The sequence below is a fragment of the Oncorhynchus kisutch genome, linkage group LG13 (genome assembly GCF_002021735.2).
Source record: "Oncorhynchus kisutch isolate 150728-3 linkage group LG13, Okis_V2, whole genome shotgun sequence".
Taxonomy (NCBI): Eukaryota; Metazoa; Chordata; class Actinopteri; order Salmoniformes; family Salmonidae; genus Oncorhynchus; species Oncorhynchus kisutch.
In genome coordinates this window covers 14,839,528-14,860,953 of record NC_034186.2, presented here as the reverse complement: position 1 = coordinate 14,860,953, position 21,426 = coordinate 14,839,528, and the positions used below count along the sequence as shown (strand labels likewise).

The 21,426-nt window shown below is 46.2% G+C and overlaps 1 protein-coding gene across 4 annotated transcripts in view; it reads right to left on the bottom strand.

The window, feature by feature from the left end:
• Positions 1–21,426, bottom strand: part of LOC109902840 (cAMP-specific 3',5'-cyclic phosphodiesterase 4B) — a 288,067-nt gene that overhangs the window by 85,873 nt on the left and 180,768 nt on the right. For all 4 annotated transcript variants that reach the window (XR_004202335.1, XM_031785647.1, XM_031785646.1 and 1 more), the window contains 4 exons: positions 13,511–13,705; positions 9,186–9,222; positions 8,991–9,061; positions 2,225–2,274 (listed from right to left, as the gene is read on the bottom strand). Coding sequence is in view for 3 of the 4 variants with exons in the window: in XM_031785647.1 (XP_031641507.1) it covers positions 2,225–2,274; positions 8,991–9,061; positions 9,186–9,222; positions 13,511–13,705 (353 nt within the window). In the remaining variant the exon portion in view is untranslated. The remainder of the gene's footprint in view (positions 1–2,224; positions 2,275–8,990; positions 9,062–9,185; positions 9,223–13,510; positions 13,706–21,426) is intronic.

The following is a 21,426-nucleotide window of genomic DNA, read 5'->3' as shown; positions in this document are numbered from 1 at the left end:
ACAGAGAATAAAAGGAGCAGATTTCTGGGCGTGGTAGAATAGATTCAGGGCATAATGTACATACAAGGGTATGGTAGAATGTGAGTACAGTGGAGGTAAACCTAGGCATTGAGTGACGATGAGAGAGGTTGTGTCTCTGGAGGCACCAGTTAAACCAGGTGAGGCCTCCGCATGTGTGGGGGGTGGGACAAAAGAGCTATCTAAGGCATGTTGGGCGGGGCTGGGGGCTCTACAGTGAAATAAAACAATAACAACTTAACGAAACAGCAGTAGACAAGGCATATTGACATTAGGGAGAGGCATGTGTAACCGAGTGATCATAGGGTCCAATGAGCAGCTATAGATGAGTCAGGGAGCCGTTCGGTAGTCGCTACTATGCTGGGCGAGCTGAGGACATGGAGATTCAGAAAGCTAGCGGACCGGGGATAGCAGATGGGTCTTCGGTGAAATTGGAATGGAAAAGCCTGTTGAAACCACCTTGGACGATTACGTCTGCAGACCAGTCGTGATGGATGGCTGTGCTTTGTGTCGGCAATAAAGGGTCCAGGCCAATTGGCAAAAGAGGTATTGTAGCCCAAGAATTAGCTGGTAGACCTCTTCGGCCAGTCGGGAGATGGGCCTAGTTCAAGGCTAGCTCAAGGCTAACTGGTGCTTGCTTCGGGACAGAGGCATTAGCCAGCAGCAGCCACTCGGTTGCAGCTAGCTAGCTGCGATGATCCGGTGTAATGCTCCAGAGCTTAAGGCAGGAATCCGGTGATGTGGTAGAGAAAAAGCAGTCCGATATGCTCTGGGTTGATATCACGCTGTGCAGACTGGCAGGTATTGGCCGAGCTGAAACTGGCTGGTGTCCAAGCTAAAAGTGAAGACCGCTAGCAGTGGATAACTGACTACTAGCTAGTAGCTAGTTAGCTGGCTAGCTTCTGATGGGGGTTCCGGTTTCAAAGTATAGAAAATAGCAGATCCGTACCACATTTGGTAAGAAGGGTTGCAGGAAAGTATATTCAGTTCGTAGATGGAAAGTGAGATTCAAATATATACGAAATGTATACGAAAAAACGAGGAAAACTACTATTTACACAGGACAAGACAAACACACATCCGACTGCTACGCCATCTTGGATTATGATGCTAACCACTAATGAAAAGCCACACTTCTCCTGCTATGTTTAATCAACCTTTTTCAGAGATCCTCTGTCTTGTCTTGCCAAGGGTGTGTGAGTGTGTTTGTGAGTGTGTGTGTGTATGTGTGTATGTGTGTGTGTGACAAACAGTCTTCTCGTTATGGCAGCCTGCCCTCCTGACACTATCATACAAGCTCAAGGACACAGTCAGGAGTTCCCAGTCATGCACACATGTGTGTTTCTATCAAGGTGATAATAAGATGTGGGCACAGAGACAATAGCCCCTTGTCTGTCTGCATCCCATTTCTTCTCCAGTCCGCTGAAAGAGCAAACACACACAAAGCTACTGTTGCTTTGTCCAGCCAGTGGTCCAATAGTCACACACACACACACATATCATTGTCTCTACTCCATTACAGTACAATGAGCAGGATTCACATGATGTTGTGTTTTCAGTGAGAAGTGAGAGGTTTCCTGGTACTCCCCCATCAGAGTAGTCAGACTAAAAACAGGCTGGGGGGGGGGGGGTGTTGTTACTAACACTGATGACAGAGCCAGGGAAGACAGCCAACACATACTGTATGAGCAAATGAGAGGGGGGAGAGGGATGAGGTGAGGTAGGAGTTGAGGGAGGGGATGAGGGAGGAGAAAAGGGAGGGGTGTGGGAGGGTGAGAGGTGTGGGGTAAGGGAGGGTGTAGGTGGGGTCTCAGGGATCAAGTGTAGACAAGATAGCAAGAGAAGAGAGAGAGGGACAGACGGAGGAGGAGATGGAAGAGAGCGGGACAGATGGAGGAGGAGAGAGACAGAAGGGAGAGATTGAGAGAAAGAGAGGGACAGATGGAGGAGTAGAGAGAAGAGAGAGGGACAGACAGAGGAGGAGAGAGACAAAAGGGTGAGACTGAGAGAGAAGAGAGAGGTTCAGACATTGGAGGAGAGACACAGAAGGGAGAGATTGAAAGAGAAGAGAGACCGAGAGAATGGTCTTGACATTGATACATTGTCGAGATTTAAGCTTCGGAAAACATATGGAAAGACAAACTAACATCCCTGTCTTTGGGACACCAGGTGCATTGCAGGAGAGAGTGATGCATTGTGGTCTTACCTGGCAGACAGACTCTTGTGATGGGAGGCTGAGTGGCCGCAGGGGACCTCCTGAGGAAACAGAGAACATAAGTATGGATATGAAATACATTTTGATAGGCCTACGTCACATCGTAACATTCTGATATGGCCAACCACATCTGGTAAGACTATATAGGTTAAGTCCTTCTAAATGAGGAGTGACAGAAGAGATGAAAGACAGAGGAGAGGAGAGACAGGAGATGAGAGACAGAGAGGAGAGACAGAGGAGAGGAGAGACAGAGGAGAGGAGAGACAGAGAGGAGAGACAGAGGAGAGGAGAGACAGAGGAGAGGAGAGACAGAGGAGAGGAGAGACAGGAGAGACAGAGAGGAGAGACAGAGGAGAGGAGAGACAGGAGAGACAGAGAGGAGAGACAGAGGAGAGCCAGAGGAGAGGGGAGAAAGAGAGGGGAGACAGAGGAGAGGAGAGACAGAGGAGAGGAGAGACAGAGAGGAGAGACAGAGGAGAGGGGAGACAGAGAGGAGAGACAGAGGAGAGGAGAGACAGGGGAGAGGAGAGACAGGGGAGAGGAAGACAGAGAGGAGAGACAGAGGAGAGGAGAGACAGAGGAGAGGAAGACAGAGAGGAGAGACAGAGGAGAGGAGAGACAGAGGAGAGGAAGAGGAGAAGAGAGACAGAGAGGAAGAGGAGAAGAGAGACAGAGAGGAAGACAGAGGAGAAGAGAGACAGAGAGGAGAGACAGAGGAGAAGAGAGACAGAGAGGAGAGACAGAGGAGAGAAGAGACAGAGGAGAGCCAGAGGAGAGGGGAGAAAGAGAGGGGAGACAGGAGAGGAGAGACAGAGGAGAGGAGAGACAGAGAGGAGAGACAGAGGAGAGGGGAGAAAGAGAGGGGAGACAGAGAGGAGAGACAGAGAGGAGAGACAGAGGAGAGGGGAGACAGAGAGGAGAGACAGAGGAGAGGAGAGACAGGGGAGAGGAGAGACAGGGGAGAGGAAGACAGAGAGGAGAGACAGAGGAGAGGAGAGACAGAGGAGAGGAAGACAGAGAGGAGAGACAGAGGAGAGGAGAGACAGAGGAGAGGAAGAGGAGAAGAGAGACAGAGAGGAAGAGGAGAAGAGAGACAGAGAGGAAGACAGAGGAGAAGAGAGACAGAGAGGAGAGACAGAGGAGAAGAGAGGACAGAGAGGAGAGACAGAGGAGAGAAGAGACAGAGGAGAGCCAGAGGAGAGGGGAGAAAGAGAGGGGAGACAGAGGAGAGGAGAGACAGAGGAGAGGAGAGACAGAGAGGAGAGACAGAGGAGAGGGGAGAAAGAGAGGGGAGACAGAGAGGAGAGACAGAGGAGAGGAGAGGAAGAGGAGAGGAGAGACAGAGGAGAGGAAGAGGAGAAGAGAGACAGAGAGGAAGAGGAGAAGAGAGACAGAGAGGAAGACAGAGGAGAAGAGAGACAGAGAGGAGAGACAGAGGAGAAGAGAGACAGAGAGGAGAGACAGAGGAGAGAAGAGACAGAGGAGAGGAGAGACAGGAGAGGAGAGACAGAGAGGAGAGACAGAGAGGAGAGACAGGAGAGGAGAGACAGAGGAGAGACAGAGGAGAGACAGAGGAGAGACAGAGGAGAGACAGAGGAGAGACAGAGGAGAGACAGAGGAGAGGAGAGACAGAGAGGCGAGACAGAGGAGAGGAGAGACGAGACAGAGGAGAGGAGAGACAGAAGAGAGGAGAGACAGGAGAGACAGAAGAGAGGAGAGACAGGAGAGACAGAGGAGAGGAGAGACAGAGAGGAGAGACAGAGGAGAGACAGAGGAGAGACAGAGGAGAGAGACAGAGGAGAGGAAAGACAGAGGAGAGGAGAGACAGAGGAGAGGAAAGACAGAGGAGAGACAGAGCAGAGAAAAGACAGAGAGGAGAGACAGAGAGGAGAGACAGAGGGGAGAGACAGAGAGGAGAGACAGAGGAGAGGAAAGACAGAGAGGAGTGACAGAGGAGAGGAAAGACAGAGAGGAGTGACAGAGGAGAGGAAAGACAGAGAGGAGTGACAGAGGAGAGGAAAGACAGAGAGGAGTGACAGAGGAGAGGAAAGACAGAGAGGAGTGACAGAGGAGAGGAAAGACAGAGAGGAGTGACAGAGGAGAGGAAAGACAGAGAGGAGAGACAGAGGAGAGGAAAGACAGAGAGGAGAGACAGAGGAGAGGAAAGACAGAGAGGAGGGACAGAGGAGAGGAGAGACAGAGAGGAGAGACAGAGGAGAGGAGAGACAGAGGAGAGGAGAGACAGAGAGGAGAGACAGAGGAGAGGAAAGACAGAGAGGAGAGACAGAGGAGAGGAAAGACAGAGGAGAGGAAAGACAGAGAGGAGAGACAGAGGAGGGGAGAGACAGAGGAGAGCAAAGACAGAGAGGAGAGACAGAGAGGAGAGACAGAGGAGAGGAAAGTCAGAGAGGAGAGACAGAGGAGAGGAAAGACAGAGAGGAGAGACAGAGGAGAGACAGAGGAGAGGAGAGACAGAGAGGCGAGACAGAGGAGAGGAGAGACAGAGGAGAGGAGAGACAGAGGAGAGGAGAGACAGGAGAGACAGAGGAGAGGAGAGACAGAGGAGAGGAGAGGAGAGACAGAGAGGAGAGAGAGAGGAGAGACAAAGGAGAGCAAAGACAGAGAGGAGAGACAGAGAGGAGAGAAAGAGGAGAGGAGAGACAGAGAGGAGAGACAAAGGAGAGGAAAGACAGAGAGGAGAGACAGAGGAGAGACAGAGGAGAGGAGAGACAGAGAGGTGAGACAGAGGAGAGGAGAGACAGAGGAGAGGAGAGACAGGAGAGACAGAGGAGAGGAGAGCAAAGACAGAGAGGAGAGACAGAGAGGAGAGACAGAGGAGAGGAGAGACAGAGAGGAGAGACAGAGGAGAGGAGAGACAGAGGAGAGGAAAGACAGAGAGGAGAGGAAAGACAGAGGAGAGGAAAGACAGAGAGGAGAGGCAGAGGAGAGGAGAGAGAGGAGAGGAAAGACAGAGAGGAGAGACAGAGGAGAGGAAAGACAGAGAGGAGAGACAGAGGAGAGGAAAGACAGAGAGGAGAGGCAGAGGAGAGGAGAGACAGAGAGGAGAGACGGAGGAGAGGAAAGACAGAGGAAAGGAAAGACAGAGAGGAGAGGCAGAGGAGAGGAGAGACAGAGAGGAGAGGCAGAGGAGAGGAGAGAGAGAGGAGAGACAGAGGAGAGGAAAGACAGAGAGGAGAGGCAGAGGAGAGGAGAGAGAGAGAGGAGAGACAGAGGAGAGGAAAGACAGAGAGGAAAGACAGAGAGGAGAGACAGAGGAGACAGAGAGGAGAGACAGAGGAGATACAAAGAAGAGAGACAGAGGAGCGAGACAGAGGAGAGGACAGACAGAGGAGAGTAGAGGAGAGACAGAGAGGACAGAGAGGAGAGGTAGACAGAGGAGAATAAGAATGAGGCCAACATGTCTGTGAGGATTACAGTGAGTAGAGGACGGGAAAGAGAGAGAGATTAAGAAAGGCAGCATATAAATGAGGAATAAAAGGGGAATTGCTCTCAAAGCACACCTGCCTGATCTGATCTGTGTGTTTACGTGAGTGCATTTATTTTTATTTAACTAGGCAAGTCAGTTAAGAACAAATTCTTATTTACAATGATGGACTAGGAACATTGGGTTAACTGCCTTGTTCAGGGGCATAATGACAGATTTTTGCCTTGTCAGCTCGGGTTTTGATGGGTTACCGGCCCAACACTCTAACTATTAGGCTACCTGCCGCTCCGTGCATGTGTGTGCATGCATGAAAGTGTGTTTGTCTGCAAGTGTGTGTGTGCACCTGCAAGCATGCATGCATGCAAGTATGTGTGTCTGTGAGTGTTTGTGTGCATTCCAGCATTCAAACATGTATGCATGACATGTGTGCATGCAGGTATGTGTGTCTGAAAGTACAATGAGCAGAATCCCAGTGTGTGTTCCTGCGAGGGTGCGTTCATGATGTGTGTTTGTGTGAGAGCTGAATGTAGGTCAGGGAGACTTTGGTTTTTCAATATGGCAGGCTATTCAACACAAGCTTTTTATGAACAGAGATTGTATTCCAGGATCTTTACAGCATGCTAGAGGCAGAATACAGACTCCGTCAGGTGATATTTAAATGCAGGATGAACGATGCCCTACATACAAATGCACACATAATACACGTTTCAATGGAGAAGCTATGCGTTCAAGTCTGAGTCCCAGTCTGAGTCCCAGTCTGAGTCCCAGTCTGAATCACAGTCTGAATCCCAGTCTGACTCAGTCTGTTCCATTCTGAGTCCCAGTCTGATTCTAGAGGAGGATGTTCTGCACTTCATAGTAAGGCATATACAGTGGGGCAAAAAAGTATTTAGTCAGCCACCAATTGTGCAAGTTCTCCCACTTAAAAAGATGAGAGAGGCCTGTAATTTTCATCATAGGTACACTTCAACTATGACAGACAAAATTAGAAAAAGAAATCCAGAAAATCACATTGTAGGATTTTTAATGAATATATTTGCAAATTATGGTGGAAAATAAGTATTTGGTCAATAACAAAAGTTTATCTCAATACTTTGTTATATACCCTTTGTTGGCAATGACAGAGGTCAAACGTTTTCTGTAAGTCTTCACAAGGTTTTCACACACTGTTGCTGGTATTTTGGCCCATTCCTCCATGCAGATCTCCTCTAGAGCAGTGATGTTTTGGGGCTGTTGCTGGGCAACACGGACTTTCAACTCCCTCCAAAGATTTTCTATGGGGTTGAGATCTGGAGACTGGCTAGGTCACTCCAGGACCTTGAAATGCTTCTTACGAAGCCACTCCTTCGTTGCCTGGGTGGTGTGTTTGGGATCATTGTCATGCTGAAAGACCCAGCCACGTTTCATCTTCAATGCCCTTGCTGATGGAAGGAGGTTTTCACTCAAAATCTCACGATACATGGCCCCATTCATTCTTTCCTTTACACGGATCAGTTGTCCTGGTCCCTTTGCAGAAATACAGCCCCAAAGCATGATGTTTCCACCCCCATGCTTCACAGTAGGTATGGTGTTCTTTGGATTCAACTCTGCATTCTTTGTCCTCCAAACACGACGAGTTGAGTTTTTACCAAAAAGTTCTATTTTGGTTTTATATGACATATGACATTCTCTCAATCTTCTTCTGGATCATCCAAATGCTCTCTAGCAAACTTCAGACGGGCCTGGACATGTACTGGCTTAAGCAGGGGGACACGTCTGGCACTGCAGGATTTGAGTCTCTGACGGCGTAGTGTGTTACTGATGGTAGGCTTTATTACTTTGGTCCCAGCTCTCTGCAGGTCATTCACTAGGTCCCCCCGTGTGGTTCTGGGATTTTTGCTCACCGTTCTTGTGATCATTTTGACCCCACGGGGTGAGATCTTGCGTGGAGCCCCAGATCGAGGGAGATTATCAGTGGTCTTGTATGTCTTCTATTTCCTAATAATTTCTCCCACAGTTGATATCTTCAAACCAAGCTGCTTACCTATTGCAGATTCAGTCTTCCCAGCCTGGTGCAGGTTTACAATTTTGTTTCTGGTGTCCTTTGACAGCTCTTTGGCCTTGGCCATAGTGGAGTTTGGAGTGTGACTTTTTGGCGGTTGTGGACAGGTGTCTTTTATACTGATAACAAGTTCAAACAGTTGCCATTAATACAGGTAACGAGTGGAGGACAGAGGAGCCTCTTAAAGAAGAAGTTACAGGCCTGTGAGAGCCAGAAATCTTGCTTGTTTGTAGGTGACCAAATACTTATTTTCCCACCATAATTTGCAAATAAATTCATTAAAAAATCCTACAATGTGATTTTCTGGATTTTCTTCTCATTTTGTCTGTCATAGTTGAAGTGTACCTATGATGAAAATTACAGGCCTCTCTCATCTTTTTAAGTGGGAGAACTTGCACAATTGGTGGCTGACTAAATACTTTTTTGCCCCACTGTAGGAATGTGATTCATGCATTGCCTATAATGTGTGGATTATGTTTTAGACATTTCAGACGGGCTTCTAACAAAAATATGACTTAACAAGCACAACATAATCATTTACATAAATGGCAGTTGAAATCAGGTTGAATTTACTCATATAAATGTACTTCTACCAATTAAAATGAGATTTAGTATTTTGTTTATTTGACTAAAATATGAATGATGTGTGTCTGTGATAATGGGGTTGTTTTTCTCCCATCATCCCACAGCTAACCTGCTTCAAAAAGAGTGCATACAGTGTCCTAATAGCTTGACGTAGTTAAAGTGTTTTCATGAGGAAAAAGAGAAAGCATGTGTTTAACATCCTGCTGTGCAGTGCACTACCTCCTGCCTGGCATTAACATTACCCTTCGATAGAAAAACACAAGGAGCAGAAGGAATCTGGAGTGGAAACCTAGAATAATAAGACGGTGTTCTGAGTTCATGTGTTCTACAGGCTGTGGATGGCGGAGACTGAGAAGGGCAACATCTTACGAGTTCCAACCCCACTTTGTCAAGCATTTCACATTAAAGTCTATACCAGTTGTAGGGTGCGCATGTGACAAATACAATTTGATTTAATTTGATGATGCGTTGGACAGTGAACAAGTTTAAATGCAAAGAGAAAAGCTCCAATAAGACAAGGCCGAGAGTGGGTGGAATTAGGTAGCAACTGCCCTCTTGTGGATTGAGATACAAACTACAACACATTTCCAGCTGCTGTGTATTGTCCTCCACAGCAGACATGAGACTCATTTGTATATTTATTTATGCATAATTCAGTCAGATAAACAATAACACCGGACACTTACTTGTTTGAAGCACATTGGACATTGGTCAGGACTGTGAAGTTATTTCTTACACTTCGAAGGCTTGCAAGGACCTGGACAGAAAGAGAACATGTTTAGCCATTACTTACACCAGCAAGTATGGAAAGACACAGATGTTCTGAATGTAGGGATGTTAGCGGCTGGGTTTAAGGACAGGTGAGCTAGGATCATATTTACCTGAGCAAAAGGCGTTACTATCAGGTCATCACCATGTCTGTAAACACAAACAAAAACATGTCAGCAACACATCCTGAACATCATTCAGAAAGCATTCCTAAGACTGTTAACAGTGTCATACACACGTCAGGTTTAATGGGCTCAATCAGTCCACTGTTTCAACACCAGGGGAAAGAACGTATCTTTAAACCACATCCAGGGAGGTAGTCATTTTGAAAGTATGTGTCAGTTATGAGTAACGAAGGTCCCAATTCCCTAAACTGTGCCTGTAGTTAAGCCTTTGAGGACAAACAGGAATCTTGTGACTGACCAACAGCCAAATTACCTCTACGTACCCCACAGACAAATGACCCCTACTGTACGTACCCCACAACCAAATTAGCCCTACAGTGGTTCTTCCGTTAAAAGTTGCATCATACTCTCGTGTGGCGCAGCGGTCTAAGGCACTGCATCTCAGTGCAAGAGATGTCACTACAGACCCTGGTCCAATTCCAGGCTGTATCACAACCGGCAGTGAATGGGAGTCTGTCACGCCCTGACCATAGAGAGCCTTTTTATTCTCTATTTTGGTTAGGTCGGGGTGTGACTAGGGGGGTGTTCCTATCTAGGTGTTTTATTTCTATGTTGGCATGGTATGGTTCCCAATCAGAGGCAGCTGTTTATCGTTGTCTCTGATTGGGGATCATATTTAGGCAGCCACTTCCCCACTGTGTTTTGTGGGATCTTGTTTTGACCAGTGCATGTTGTACCTCTTATGTTACGGTTCGTTTTGGTTTCCTTTTTGTTTTTGTAAGTTGAACAAAAATAAAGATGTGGAATTCAGAGCACGCTGTGCCTTGGTCCATCTCTCCACACAACCGTGACAGAGTCCCATTGTCACGACTTCCACCGAAGGTGGCTCCTCTCCCTGTTCGGGCGGCGCTCGGCGGTCGTCGTCGATGGTCTACTAGCTGCCTTCTTCCCTTTCTTGGTTGTGTCTGTTTTGTGTTTCACCTGGTTTCATTTTGGTTAATTAGGGGGGGGTATTTATCTCAACATTTCCTTTGGGTTTTTGTGCGGGATTGTTTTCGTTTGACTGTCAGTTAGTTTTGGGTTGCATTTTATTTAGTTCATTTTAAACAGGTGGTTTTTCCCTGGACTGTGTCTGAGTGGGGTTTTGTGGCTACTGTTGTAGGTGTCCTGTCACGCAGGTGTCCTGTTATTTTGAGCTTGTTTAATAAAACACCCTTTTCCTTCGGAACTTGTTTCTCCTGCGCCTGACTCCACACCCACATCTCCTTGGGGAGATCTGACACTCATAGGGCGGCACACAATTGGCCCAACATCGTCCAGGTTAGGGGAGGGTTTGCCCAGGGTAGACCGCCATTGTAAATAAGAATTTGTTCTGAACTCACTTGCCTAGTTAAATAAATGTCAAATGAAAATAAATACTGCAGCCCAGCACAGCTTGCAGGATGGTACAGCATGTTACAGCACATCACGTAATGGTATTTTATTGTCAGCCATTGTTCCCGTTAATTCTCGTTGAAACCACCAATGGGCTTCTTTGAGGGCGTCTTCATGAAGCTTGCTTACTTTCCCAAATTATCCTACAGAGGTCCACGCAGACCAGATGTTTTGACTGCTATACCCTATCAGAGGTCCACGCAGACCAGATGTTTTGACTGCTATACCCTATCAGAGGTCCACGCAGACCAGATGTTTTGACTGCTATACCCTATCAGAGGTCCACGCAGATCAGATGTTTTGACTGCTATACCCTATCAGAGGTCCACGCAGACCAGATGTTTTGACTGCTATACCCTATCAGAGGTCCACGCAGACCAGATGTTTTGACTGCTATACCCTATCAGAGGTCCACGCAGACCAGATGTTTTGACTGCTATACCCTATCAGAGGTCCACGCAGACCAGATGTTTTGACTGCTATACCCTATCAGAGGTCCACGCAGACCAGATGTTTTGACTGCTATACCCTATCAGAGGTCCACGCAGACCAGATGTTTTGACTGCTATACCCTATCAGAGGTCCACGCAGATCAGATGTTTTGACTGCTATACCCTATCAGAGGTCCACGCAGATCAGATGTTTTGACTGCTATACCCTATCAGAGGTCCACGCAGATCAGATGTTTTGACTGCTATACCCTATCAGAGGTCCACGCAGACCAGATGTTTTGACTGCTATACCCTATCAGAGGTCCACGCAGACCAGATGTTTTGACTGCTATACCCTATCAGAGGTCCACGCAGACCAGATGTTTTGACTGCTATACCCTATCAGAGGTCCACGCAGACCAGATGTTTTGACTGCTATACCCTATCAGAGGTCCACGCAGACCAGATGTTTTGACTGCTATACCCTATCAGAGGTCCACGCAGACCAGATGTTTTGACTGCTATACCCTATCAGAGGTCCACGCAGACCAGATGTTTTGACTGCTATACCCTATCAGAGGTCCACGCAGACCAGATGTTTTGACTGCTATACCCTATCAGAGGTCCACGCAGACCAGATGTTTTGACTGCTATACCCTATCAGAGGTCCACGCAGATCAGATGTTTTGACTGCTATACCCTATCAGAGGTCCACGCAGATCAGATGTTTTGACTGCTATACCCTATCAGAGGTCCACGCAGACCAGATGTTTTGACTGCTATACCCTATCAGAGGTCCACGCAGACCAGATGTTTTGACTGCTATACCCTATCAGAGGTCCACGCAGACCAGATGTTTTGACTGCTATACCCTATCAGAGGTCCACGCAGACCAGATGTTTTGACTGCTATACCCTATCAGAGGTCCACGCAGACCAGATGTTTTGACTGCTATACCCTATCCCCCAGAGCAGAACAAGTTAATGAGTTTCGTTGACATGAAGCAACTATAGCCTCAGCTACTATAGCACAGAGAAATACATCTTAAAACATGCTATTTTGTTCTTTTGAAATAAATTGTCTTAGTATCATGTTTGGTAGGCTACTCTTTGAGTCCCAGCTAATCTACTGTTAATATGCATACCGCGCAGCAGAGCTTCATTGGAGCTTGGAGGATGACATGTTCAGTAAGTTTTGATCTTTTATGATATTTGTCTTAATGTTGGCCTAATGATTGTGTAAAATAAACGTATTTCAGTAAATTCTGAGACAGGTGGGTTCCAGGTTTTTATTGAAATGACATGGAGCTATCATTAGTATCATTAGTAGGCAAACATCTAATAAACATCCCAAAATACATTTCAAGTCCCTAAAAAAATGTCATTAACTTGGCAAGAGGCTTTTGTCCTGCTAATAGCCCATCATGGGTGGATGGCTTCTTTTGTATTCCAATGTATTGAATGAATATGTTAATTCCAGTCATTTACCATTCTCATTCTCAGAGTGGAAACGTTTTTAGAGTTCACAACCTGCTACACTTGTGAAAACATGTATTCAAAATGCCTCCAGCTCACATTGTAAAGTCTTCAGCCTGCACCTGAATGGTGAATGGGAGGCGCACTGATAGCCTGTAGCCTGCACCCGAATGGTGAATGGGTGGCGCACTGATAGCTTGTAGCCTGCACCTGAATGGTGAATGGGAGGCGCACTGATAGCCTGTAGCCTGCACCTGAATGGTGAATGGGTGGCGCACTGATAGCCTGTAGCCTGCACCTGAATGGTGAATGGGAGGCGCACTGATAGCCTGTAGCCTGCACCTGAATGGTGAATGGGTGGCGCACTGATAGCCTGTAGCCTGCACCTGAATGGTGAATGGGTGGCGCACTGATAGCCTGTAGCCTGCACCTGAATGGTGAATGGGAGGCGCACTTCAATTACCAGTTGAAGAATAAAAATAGACACACAGGCCAATTTAATTCCACTAAATTATGCAAATTATTCTATAGACCCAACAGCACAACGTTCAAATGTATTTACACCAAGAAATTAGAGCCAGAAATTCTGGGATTTTTGTAGCGTGAATTACTATGTGGATTATAAAACATTTACATATTTGTAGGGGTTGTTGCATTTGTCATTGTATCTGGATTAGATATTATGAGGTTTTTGGCTGGCTATTGCCCAATTTAATGGCTCATCAATGCGTGAACTGCTGTGACCAATATCCATCACTACTGTTAGCCGAGAACTGTATTCTAAAAATAAAAACACAGCATCTACAGTGGTAGAAATATATTATTGAATTCAATAAAAAACAAAACAACTGTTTAAAAATGCATATGTTTAATAGGCTAATGTGCAGTGTGACAAAATGTGTGAGAGGAGTGTTTGTAAGTGAGTGCATGTGCACGTGCATGTGCCTGCATGTGCGTGTGCGTGGTAACTTACAGTTCGGATGCGATGGAGGAGTTTCGGGACATGGACTTGGGCGAGAGTTCGTAGTCACTGTCTGAGCGGTAGAGGAAGGACTCTCTGCGCTGGTTGTGTCCAGGGAAGTTGGTGTGTAGGACCAGGCCTGACCCGGGAGACGCTGAAGGGTCCAATGGACTGCAGCTGGCTGATGGGCCATTCTCCACGTCAAAGCTGCAACACAATACATAGAAAACATAATGTTATGAACAAAGTTACTATATCTATCTTTCCACTGGTCCTGCGAGGCTCAGTCGGTAGAGCATGACGCATGCAACGCCAAGGGTCGTGGGTTTGATTCCTGCTGGGGCCACCAGTACATCAAATGTATGCACACATGACTGTACTGTAAGTCACTTTGGATAAAATTGTTAATTGGCATTTATTATTATCATTCTATATATGGTATTACTTTCCATCTACAGGCCAGAACCAAACAGAAGCCTGGGTTTCTATTTTGGTCCCTGTATGTACAACCAACTGACACTACAAATTACGTTCCTATGGGAAATAAAAGTTGTTCTAATTCTAGTTCCTCTAATTTCAGGTCTGCAGAAAATTCTAGACTACATTATGAAGATGGTCTGGAATGGCAACTTTCCATCATTGGTTTGTATTGTGTCAGAGACAGATAACATATGAATTAGAATCTTTGGAAAAACACAAGTTGCTGTATCATACCAAACAATGACATTACTGTTCATGTGAGTACTCTGTGACATTAAGATTCATGTGAGTACTCTTTGACATCACTGTTCATGTGTACTCTGTGACATCAAGATTAATGTGAGTACTCTGTGACATCAAGATTCATGTGAGACCATCAGAGCCACTTTCAGCCTTCAAACAGTATTTCATAATAAACATCCAAGACTGAGATATGCTGTGATCCTAGTTTTAATTCTAACAGGAAATACTACACATCGATTCCAGGTTAATGGACAGGTTAGTGACACATCATGAAACTCTAGGCATAACTGACAAAAACTGGGGGGGAGAAATGATAACACAGATGTTGCTATTCCAATCAGAACAGGGGTGGAGGGTAAGAGAGAGGGATATTGACAAAAAAATCCCTGGAGAGAGATCATGTCTCTGGGGAGGGAGGGAGATGGGGAAGTGAGCGGTCACTGCAGGAGGCTCCGCAAAGAGGAGGGGTCTTCTGGTGCGCACACACACACACACACACACAATCAGATCATCAACACAGGGACCCCACAAGGGTACGTGCTCAGCCCCCTCCTGTACTCCCTGTTCACCCATGACTGCGTGGCCTTGCATGTCTCCCACTCAATCATCAAGTTTGCAGATGACACAGTAGTAGGCCTGATTACCAACAATGACGAGACAGGGAGGAGGTGAGGGCCCTGGGAGTATGGTGTCAGGAAAGCAACCTCTCACTGAATGTCAACCAAACAAAGGAGATGACTTCAGGAAACAGCAGAGGGAGCACACCCCTATCCACATCGACGGGACCACAGTGGAGAAGGTGGAAAGCTTTAAGTTCCTTGGCATACACATCACTGACAACCTGAAATAGTCCACACACAAAGACAGTGTGGTGAAGAAGGCACAACAGCACCTCTACAACCTCAGGAGGCTGAAGAAATGTGGCTTGTCACCTAAAACCCTCAAACCTTTCCAGATACACAATTGAGAGCATCCTGTCGGGCTGCATCACCGCCTGGTACGGCAACTGCACCGCCTGCAACCACAGGGCCCTCCAGAGGGTGGTGCGGTCTGCCCAACGCATCACTGGGGGAAAAACTACCTGCCCTCCATGACACCTACAGCACCCGATGTCACAGGAAGGCCAAAAAGATCATCAAGGACAACAACCACCCGAGCCACTGCCTGTTCACACCGCTATCATCCAGAAGGCGAGGTCAGTACAGGTGCATCAAAGCTGGGACCGAGAGACTGAAAAACAGCTTCTATCTCAAGGCCATCAGACTGTTAAATAGCCATCACTAGCCGGCTTCCACTCGGTTACTCAATCCTGCACCTTAGAGTCTGCTGCCCTATGTACATAGACTTGGAATCACTGGCCACTTTAATAATGGAACACCAGTCACTTTAGTAATGTTTACATACTGCTTTACTCATTTCATATGTATATACTGTATTCTATTCTACTGTATTTTAGTCAATGCCACTCCAACATTGCTCATCTAATATTTATCTGTTTCTTAATTCCATTAGTTTACGGAGATTCCGGCAGCGCCGGACAGGCGGGAGACTCCGGCAGCGCTGGACAGGCGGGAGCACCTGTAGGGAGACAGCCTGGTGCGGGGGGCTGGTGCGTGGAGGTGGCACCAGATAGACCGGACCGTGAAGGCGCACTGGAGCTCTTGAGCACCGAGCCTGCCCAAACTTACCTGGTTGAATGCTCCCAGTAGCCAGGCCAGTGCGGCGAGGTGGAATAGCCCGCACTGGGCTGTGCTGGCGAACCGGGGACACCATGCGTAAGGCTGGTGCCATGTGTCTCCTCGGGCCGGGGTACACTGGAGACCAGATGCGCAGATGCTTCATGGCACCTGGCTCGATGCCCACTCTAGCCCGGCCGAAACGGGGAGCTGGGAAGTAGCGCACCGGGCTAAGCACACGTACTGGGGACACCGTGCGCTCCACCGCATAACACGGTGCCTGTGTTATGCACGGGGAGTTGGCTCGGGTCTCCTACCTTACTTAGCCATACTCCCCGTGTGCCCCCCCAATACCTTTTTGGGGCTGCCTCTCGGGCTTCCAGCCGCGCCGCCTCCTCATACCACCGCCTCTCGGCTTTCGCTGCCTCCAGCTCAGCCTTGGGGAGGCGATATCCTCCTGCCTGTGCCCAGGGTCCTTTGCCGTCCAGGATCTCCTCCCATGTCCAGGAGTCCTGCGATCGCTGCTGCTACTTGCTGCTGCCTGTTACCACGCTGTTGGTCCTTCGGTGGTGGGTGTTTCTGTAACGATTCTCGTCCTCTTCTTCTGACGAGGAGTAGCAAGGATCGGACCAAAATGCAGCGTGGTACGTATCCATAATGATTTCATGATTTAATGAATACAAAATACAAAAGAACAAGAGAATCAAAAAGAAAACCGAAACAGTCCCGAATGGTGCAAACACTGAAACGGGAAAATAAACACCCACGAAACACAGGTGGAAAAAGGCTACCTAAGTATGATTCTCAATCAGAGACAACTAACGACACCTGCCTCTGATTGAGAACCATACCAGGCCAAACACATAAACACAACATAGAAAACGGAACATAGACAACCCACCCAACTCACGCCCTGACCATACTAAAACAAAGACATAACAAAGGAACTAAGGTCAGAACGTGACAGCATGCCAGATGAGTATGCACTCTATGGTTGATTACATCATTGGTCCTAAGGTCAGTGTACTGCTGTATTCCTTTGTGTGTAAGGTAGAACAGGTCCATCTGGCCGGACCGGTATACGGTATAATTCTAAAGCTCAGGCAGCCCGAGCAGCCTCCTCATACAAACCCATCTCACATCGCAAAACAATAGTAGCCATTAACATCCTCTCACAGAGATTAAGTACATTAAACGTGGCCAAACACTTACTTTAAGATCAAAGCAAACGCCTCGGGGCTCGCTCTGACCCATGATGAAAACAACAGGACGTACACACACGCATACACACACACACACGCCTCAGGGCTCGCTCTGACCCATGATGAAAACAACAGGACGTACACACACGCATACACACACACACACACACGCCTCAGGGCTCGCTCTGACCCATGATGAAAACAACAGGACGTACACACACGCATACACACACATACACACACGCCTCAGGCTGTGCTGGATCCAATAATTGCCGTATTAGTGATAAGTAATGTTATTAAAAGCATTACGTAAGGTTATTGGGGATAAGTCTTGGGAAGTATACTGTAGGGCATCAGAAACGCACTACTACTACAAGCAAACAGTAAGCTAAATATCAACTCTGGATGGTGTGGGGCAACGGGATTGCCTACACTCCTGGATAGCTACAGCACTTCATTGTCTCTGGGTAATGTAGGTTTGGCTAGGGTTTGTATAGCAATAGGACAGCAGGTAACCTAGCGGTTCAGAGCGTTGGGCCATTAACCGAAAGGTTGCCGGTTTGAATCCCCGGGCCGACTAGGTGAAAAATCTGTTGATGTGCCATTGAGCAAGGACCTTAACCCTCTCATGATACAACATGATGATGATGATGTAATATTTAGGATGTCGCAGCAACATGCAATTGTTTCTTTAAGGGTTTACTTACATTTAAGAGGATAACATCGGTTAAATATAACTTTCCAGAATATTAGGTGTTTACCGAAAGTAATCAAAAGGGGAAAGAAATGCTCTTGCTCTAAAGAAGGATATCATCTTCCTTCAGGAAACTCACCTTTCTGCTACTGAGCATATGAAACTCCAATGTGACTGGGTTGGGCAGATATAAGTTCCTCATATACATATAGCCTATATAGCCGTTATATACTTATATAGCCTTTAGAAAGTATTCACACACCTTTTTACACATTTTGTTGTGTTACAAAGTGGAATTAAAATGGACAGACAGACAGACAGGACTCCCTATGGTTTCAGATTGAAGCTCAGTTTAGCCATCCTTTACCTCTGAAGAATCTTATGTTTGTGAATCAGTTTCAACACGTGTGATAACAGTAAAACCTTCAATACAATATGTACAACACATTAATGGCATGGGCAGACTGTAGAAAGCACTTGTGTATTTCAAACAAATCAAATCAAATCAAATCAAATGTATTTATATAGCCCTTCGTACATCAGCTGATATCTCAAAGTGCTGTACAGAAACCCAGCCTAAAACCCCAAACAGCAAGCAATGCAGGTGTAGAAGCACGGTTACTTCCACCTATCTCTTTTAACCCTGACCTGCCCAATGTGTTCTCAAAGGTCGACCTCTATAAGCAGCGCTTTCTTGCACCTATTCTGGCACTGAAATAAGCTAATGGATTTCTGGTGCTCTATTCATACTGCCACTCAGATCAGTTTAGATATAGAATTGGTACAATCCCCAAGCATTTACATCATCACATGCCGAATACTACGCTTGACCCAGACAAGACAAGGTAGCTGATAATTATTTCATACTTGGCAAAGAAATGTATTCTTGTGTGTTGGAAAAATGAAAACCCACCCACTTTTCAATTATGATATGAAAAAAGGATGCCACAGCACAGACAGACGCATGACTCACTGTGTGAGCGAAGTAGTGACTGACTGATGTGATGCCAAAGTCCCATGACATGCAGATGGTCACAGGCCCCTGCACTAAGCCTTCACTTCCTATCCACAGCATCACTGGAATGTGCCCAATGTATAGGACCCTCCCTATCTAGAACATATCTACATCTCGTATCTACATCGGAGCTAGAATGTACACTGAGTAACAACACATTAAGGACACCTGCTCTTTCCATGACATAGAATGACCATGAGAAAGCTATGATCCCTTATTAATGTCACTTATTAAACACTTCAATCAAATCAAACTTTATTTGTCACATGCACCAAATACAACAGATGTAGACCTTACCATGAAATGGTTACTTACAAGCTCTGAACCGACAGTGTAGACCTTACCATGAAATGGTTACTTACAAGCTCTTAACCGACAGTGTAGACCTTACCATGAAATGGTTACTTACAAGCTCTTAACCGACAGTGTAGACCTTACCATGAAATGGTTACTTACAAGCTCTTAACCGACAGTGTAGACCTTACCATGAAATGGTTACTTACAAGCTCTTAACCGACAGTGTAGACCTTACCATGAAATGGTTACTTACAAGCTCTTAACCGACAGTGTAGACCTTACTGTGACATGGTTACTTACAAGCTCTTAACCGACAGTGTAGACCTTACCATGAAATGGTTACTTACAATCTCTTAACCGACAGTGTAGACCTTACTGTGACATGGTTACTTACAAGCTCTTAACCGACAGTGTAGACCTTACCATGAAATGGTTACTTACAAGCTCTTAACCGACAGTGTAGACCTTACCATGAAATGGTTACTTACAAGCTCTGAACCGACAGTGTAGACCTTACCATGAAATGGTTACTTACAAGCTCTTAACCGACAGTGTAGACCTTACTGTGACATGGTTACTTACAAGCTCTTAACCGACAGTGTAGACCTTACCATGAAATGGTTACTTACAAGCTCTGAACCGACAGTGTAGACCTTACCATGAAATGGTTACTTACAAGCTCTTAACCGACAGTGTAGACCTTACTGTGACATGGTTACTTACAAGCTCTTAACCGACAGTGTAGACCTTACCATGAAATGGTTACTTACAAGCTCTTAACCGACAGTGTAGACCTTACTGTGACATGGTTACTTACAAGCTCTTAACCGACAGTGTAGACCTTACCATGAAATGGTTACTTACAAGCTCTTAACCGACAGTGTAGACCTTACTGTGACATGGTTACTTACAAGCTCTTAACCGACAGTGTAGACCTTACCATGAAATGGTTACTTACAAGCTCTTAACCGACAGTGTAGACCTTACCATGAAATGGTTACTTACAAGCTCTTAACCGACAGTGTAGACCTTACTGTGACATGGTTACTTACAAGCTCTTAACCGACAGTGTAGACCTTACCATGAAATGGTTACTTACAAGCTCTTAACCGACAGTGTAGACCTTACCATGAAATGGTTACTTACAAGCTCTTAACCGACAGTGTAGACCTTACTGTGACATGGTTACTTACAAGCTCTTAACCGACAGTGTAGACCTTACCATGAAATGGTTACTTACAAGCTCTTAACCGACAGTGTAGACCTTACTGTGACATGGTTACTTACAAGCTCTTAACCGACAGTGTAGACCTTACCATGAAATGGTTACTTACAAGCTCTTAACCGACAGTGTAGACCTTACCATGAAATGGTTACTTACAAGCTCTTAACCGACAGTGTAGACCTTACCATGAAATGGTTACTTACAAGCTCTGAACCGACAGCGCAGTTCAAGAAGAGTTAAGAAGATATTTACCAAATAACTAAAGTAAAAAATTATAAAAAGTAACACAAATAACAATATCGAGGCTATATACGGGGGTACCGGTACCGAGTCAATGTGTGCGGGGGTACAGGTTAGTTGAGGTCATTTGTACTTGTAGGTAGGGGTGAAATGACTATGCATAGATAATAAACAGCGAGTAGCAGCAGCATATAAAACAATTGGGGGGGGGGGAGGTCAATGTAATAGTCCGGTGGCCATTTGATTAATTGTGCAATCAATGTGTAGATGGTGGGGAGGAGACAAGTTAAAAAAATATTTTCAAGCCTTGAGACAATTGAGACAAGGAATGTGTATGTGTTCCATTCAGAGGGTGAATGGGCAAGACAAAATCATTAATTGCCTTTGACCGGGGTATGATTGTAGATGCCTGGCGCATCGGTTGGTATCAAGAACTGCAACGCTGCTGGGTTTTTCACACTCAACAGTTTCCCATGTGTATCAAGAAGGGTCCACCACCCAAAGAACATCCAGCCAACTTGACATAACTCTGGGAAGCATTGGAGTCAACATGGTCCAGCATCCCTGTGGAACACTTTCAACACCTTGCAGAGTCCATTCCCTGATGAATTGAGACTGTTCTGAGGGTAAAAGGGGGGGATGCAACTCAATATTAGGAAAGTGTTCCTAATGTTTGGTATACTCAGTGAATAGAATTAAGCCTACCCCATTACCCAAAACATCAGCCTAAGATGGACACCAGACTGAGTCATCAGACTGACTGAACACAACAAAGTGGGGAGAGTATTTTACAGAGAAAGAGAGAGAGAGAGAGAGAGAGAGAGAGAGAGAGAGAGAGAGAGAGAGAGAGAGAGAG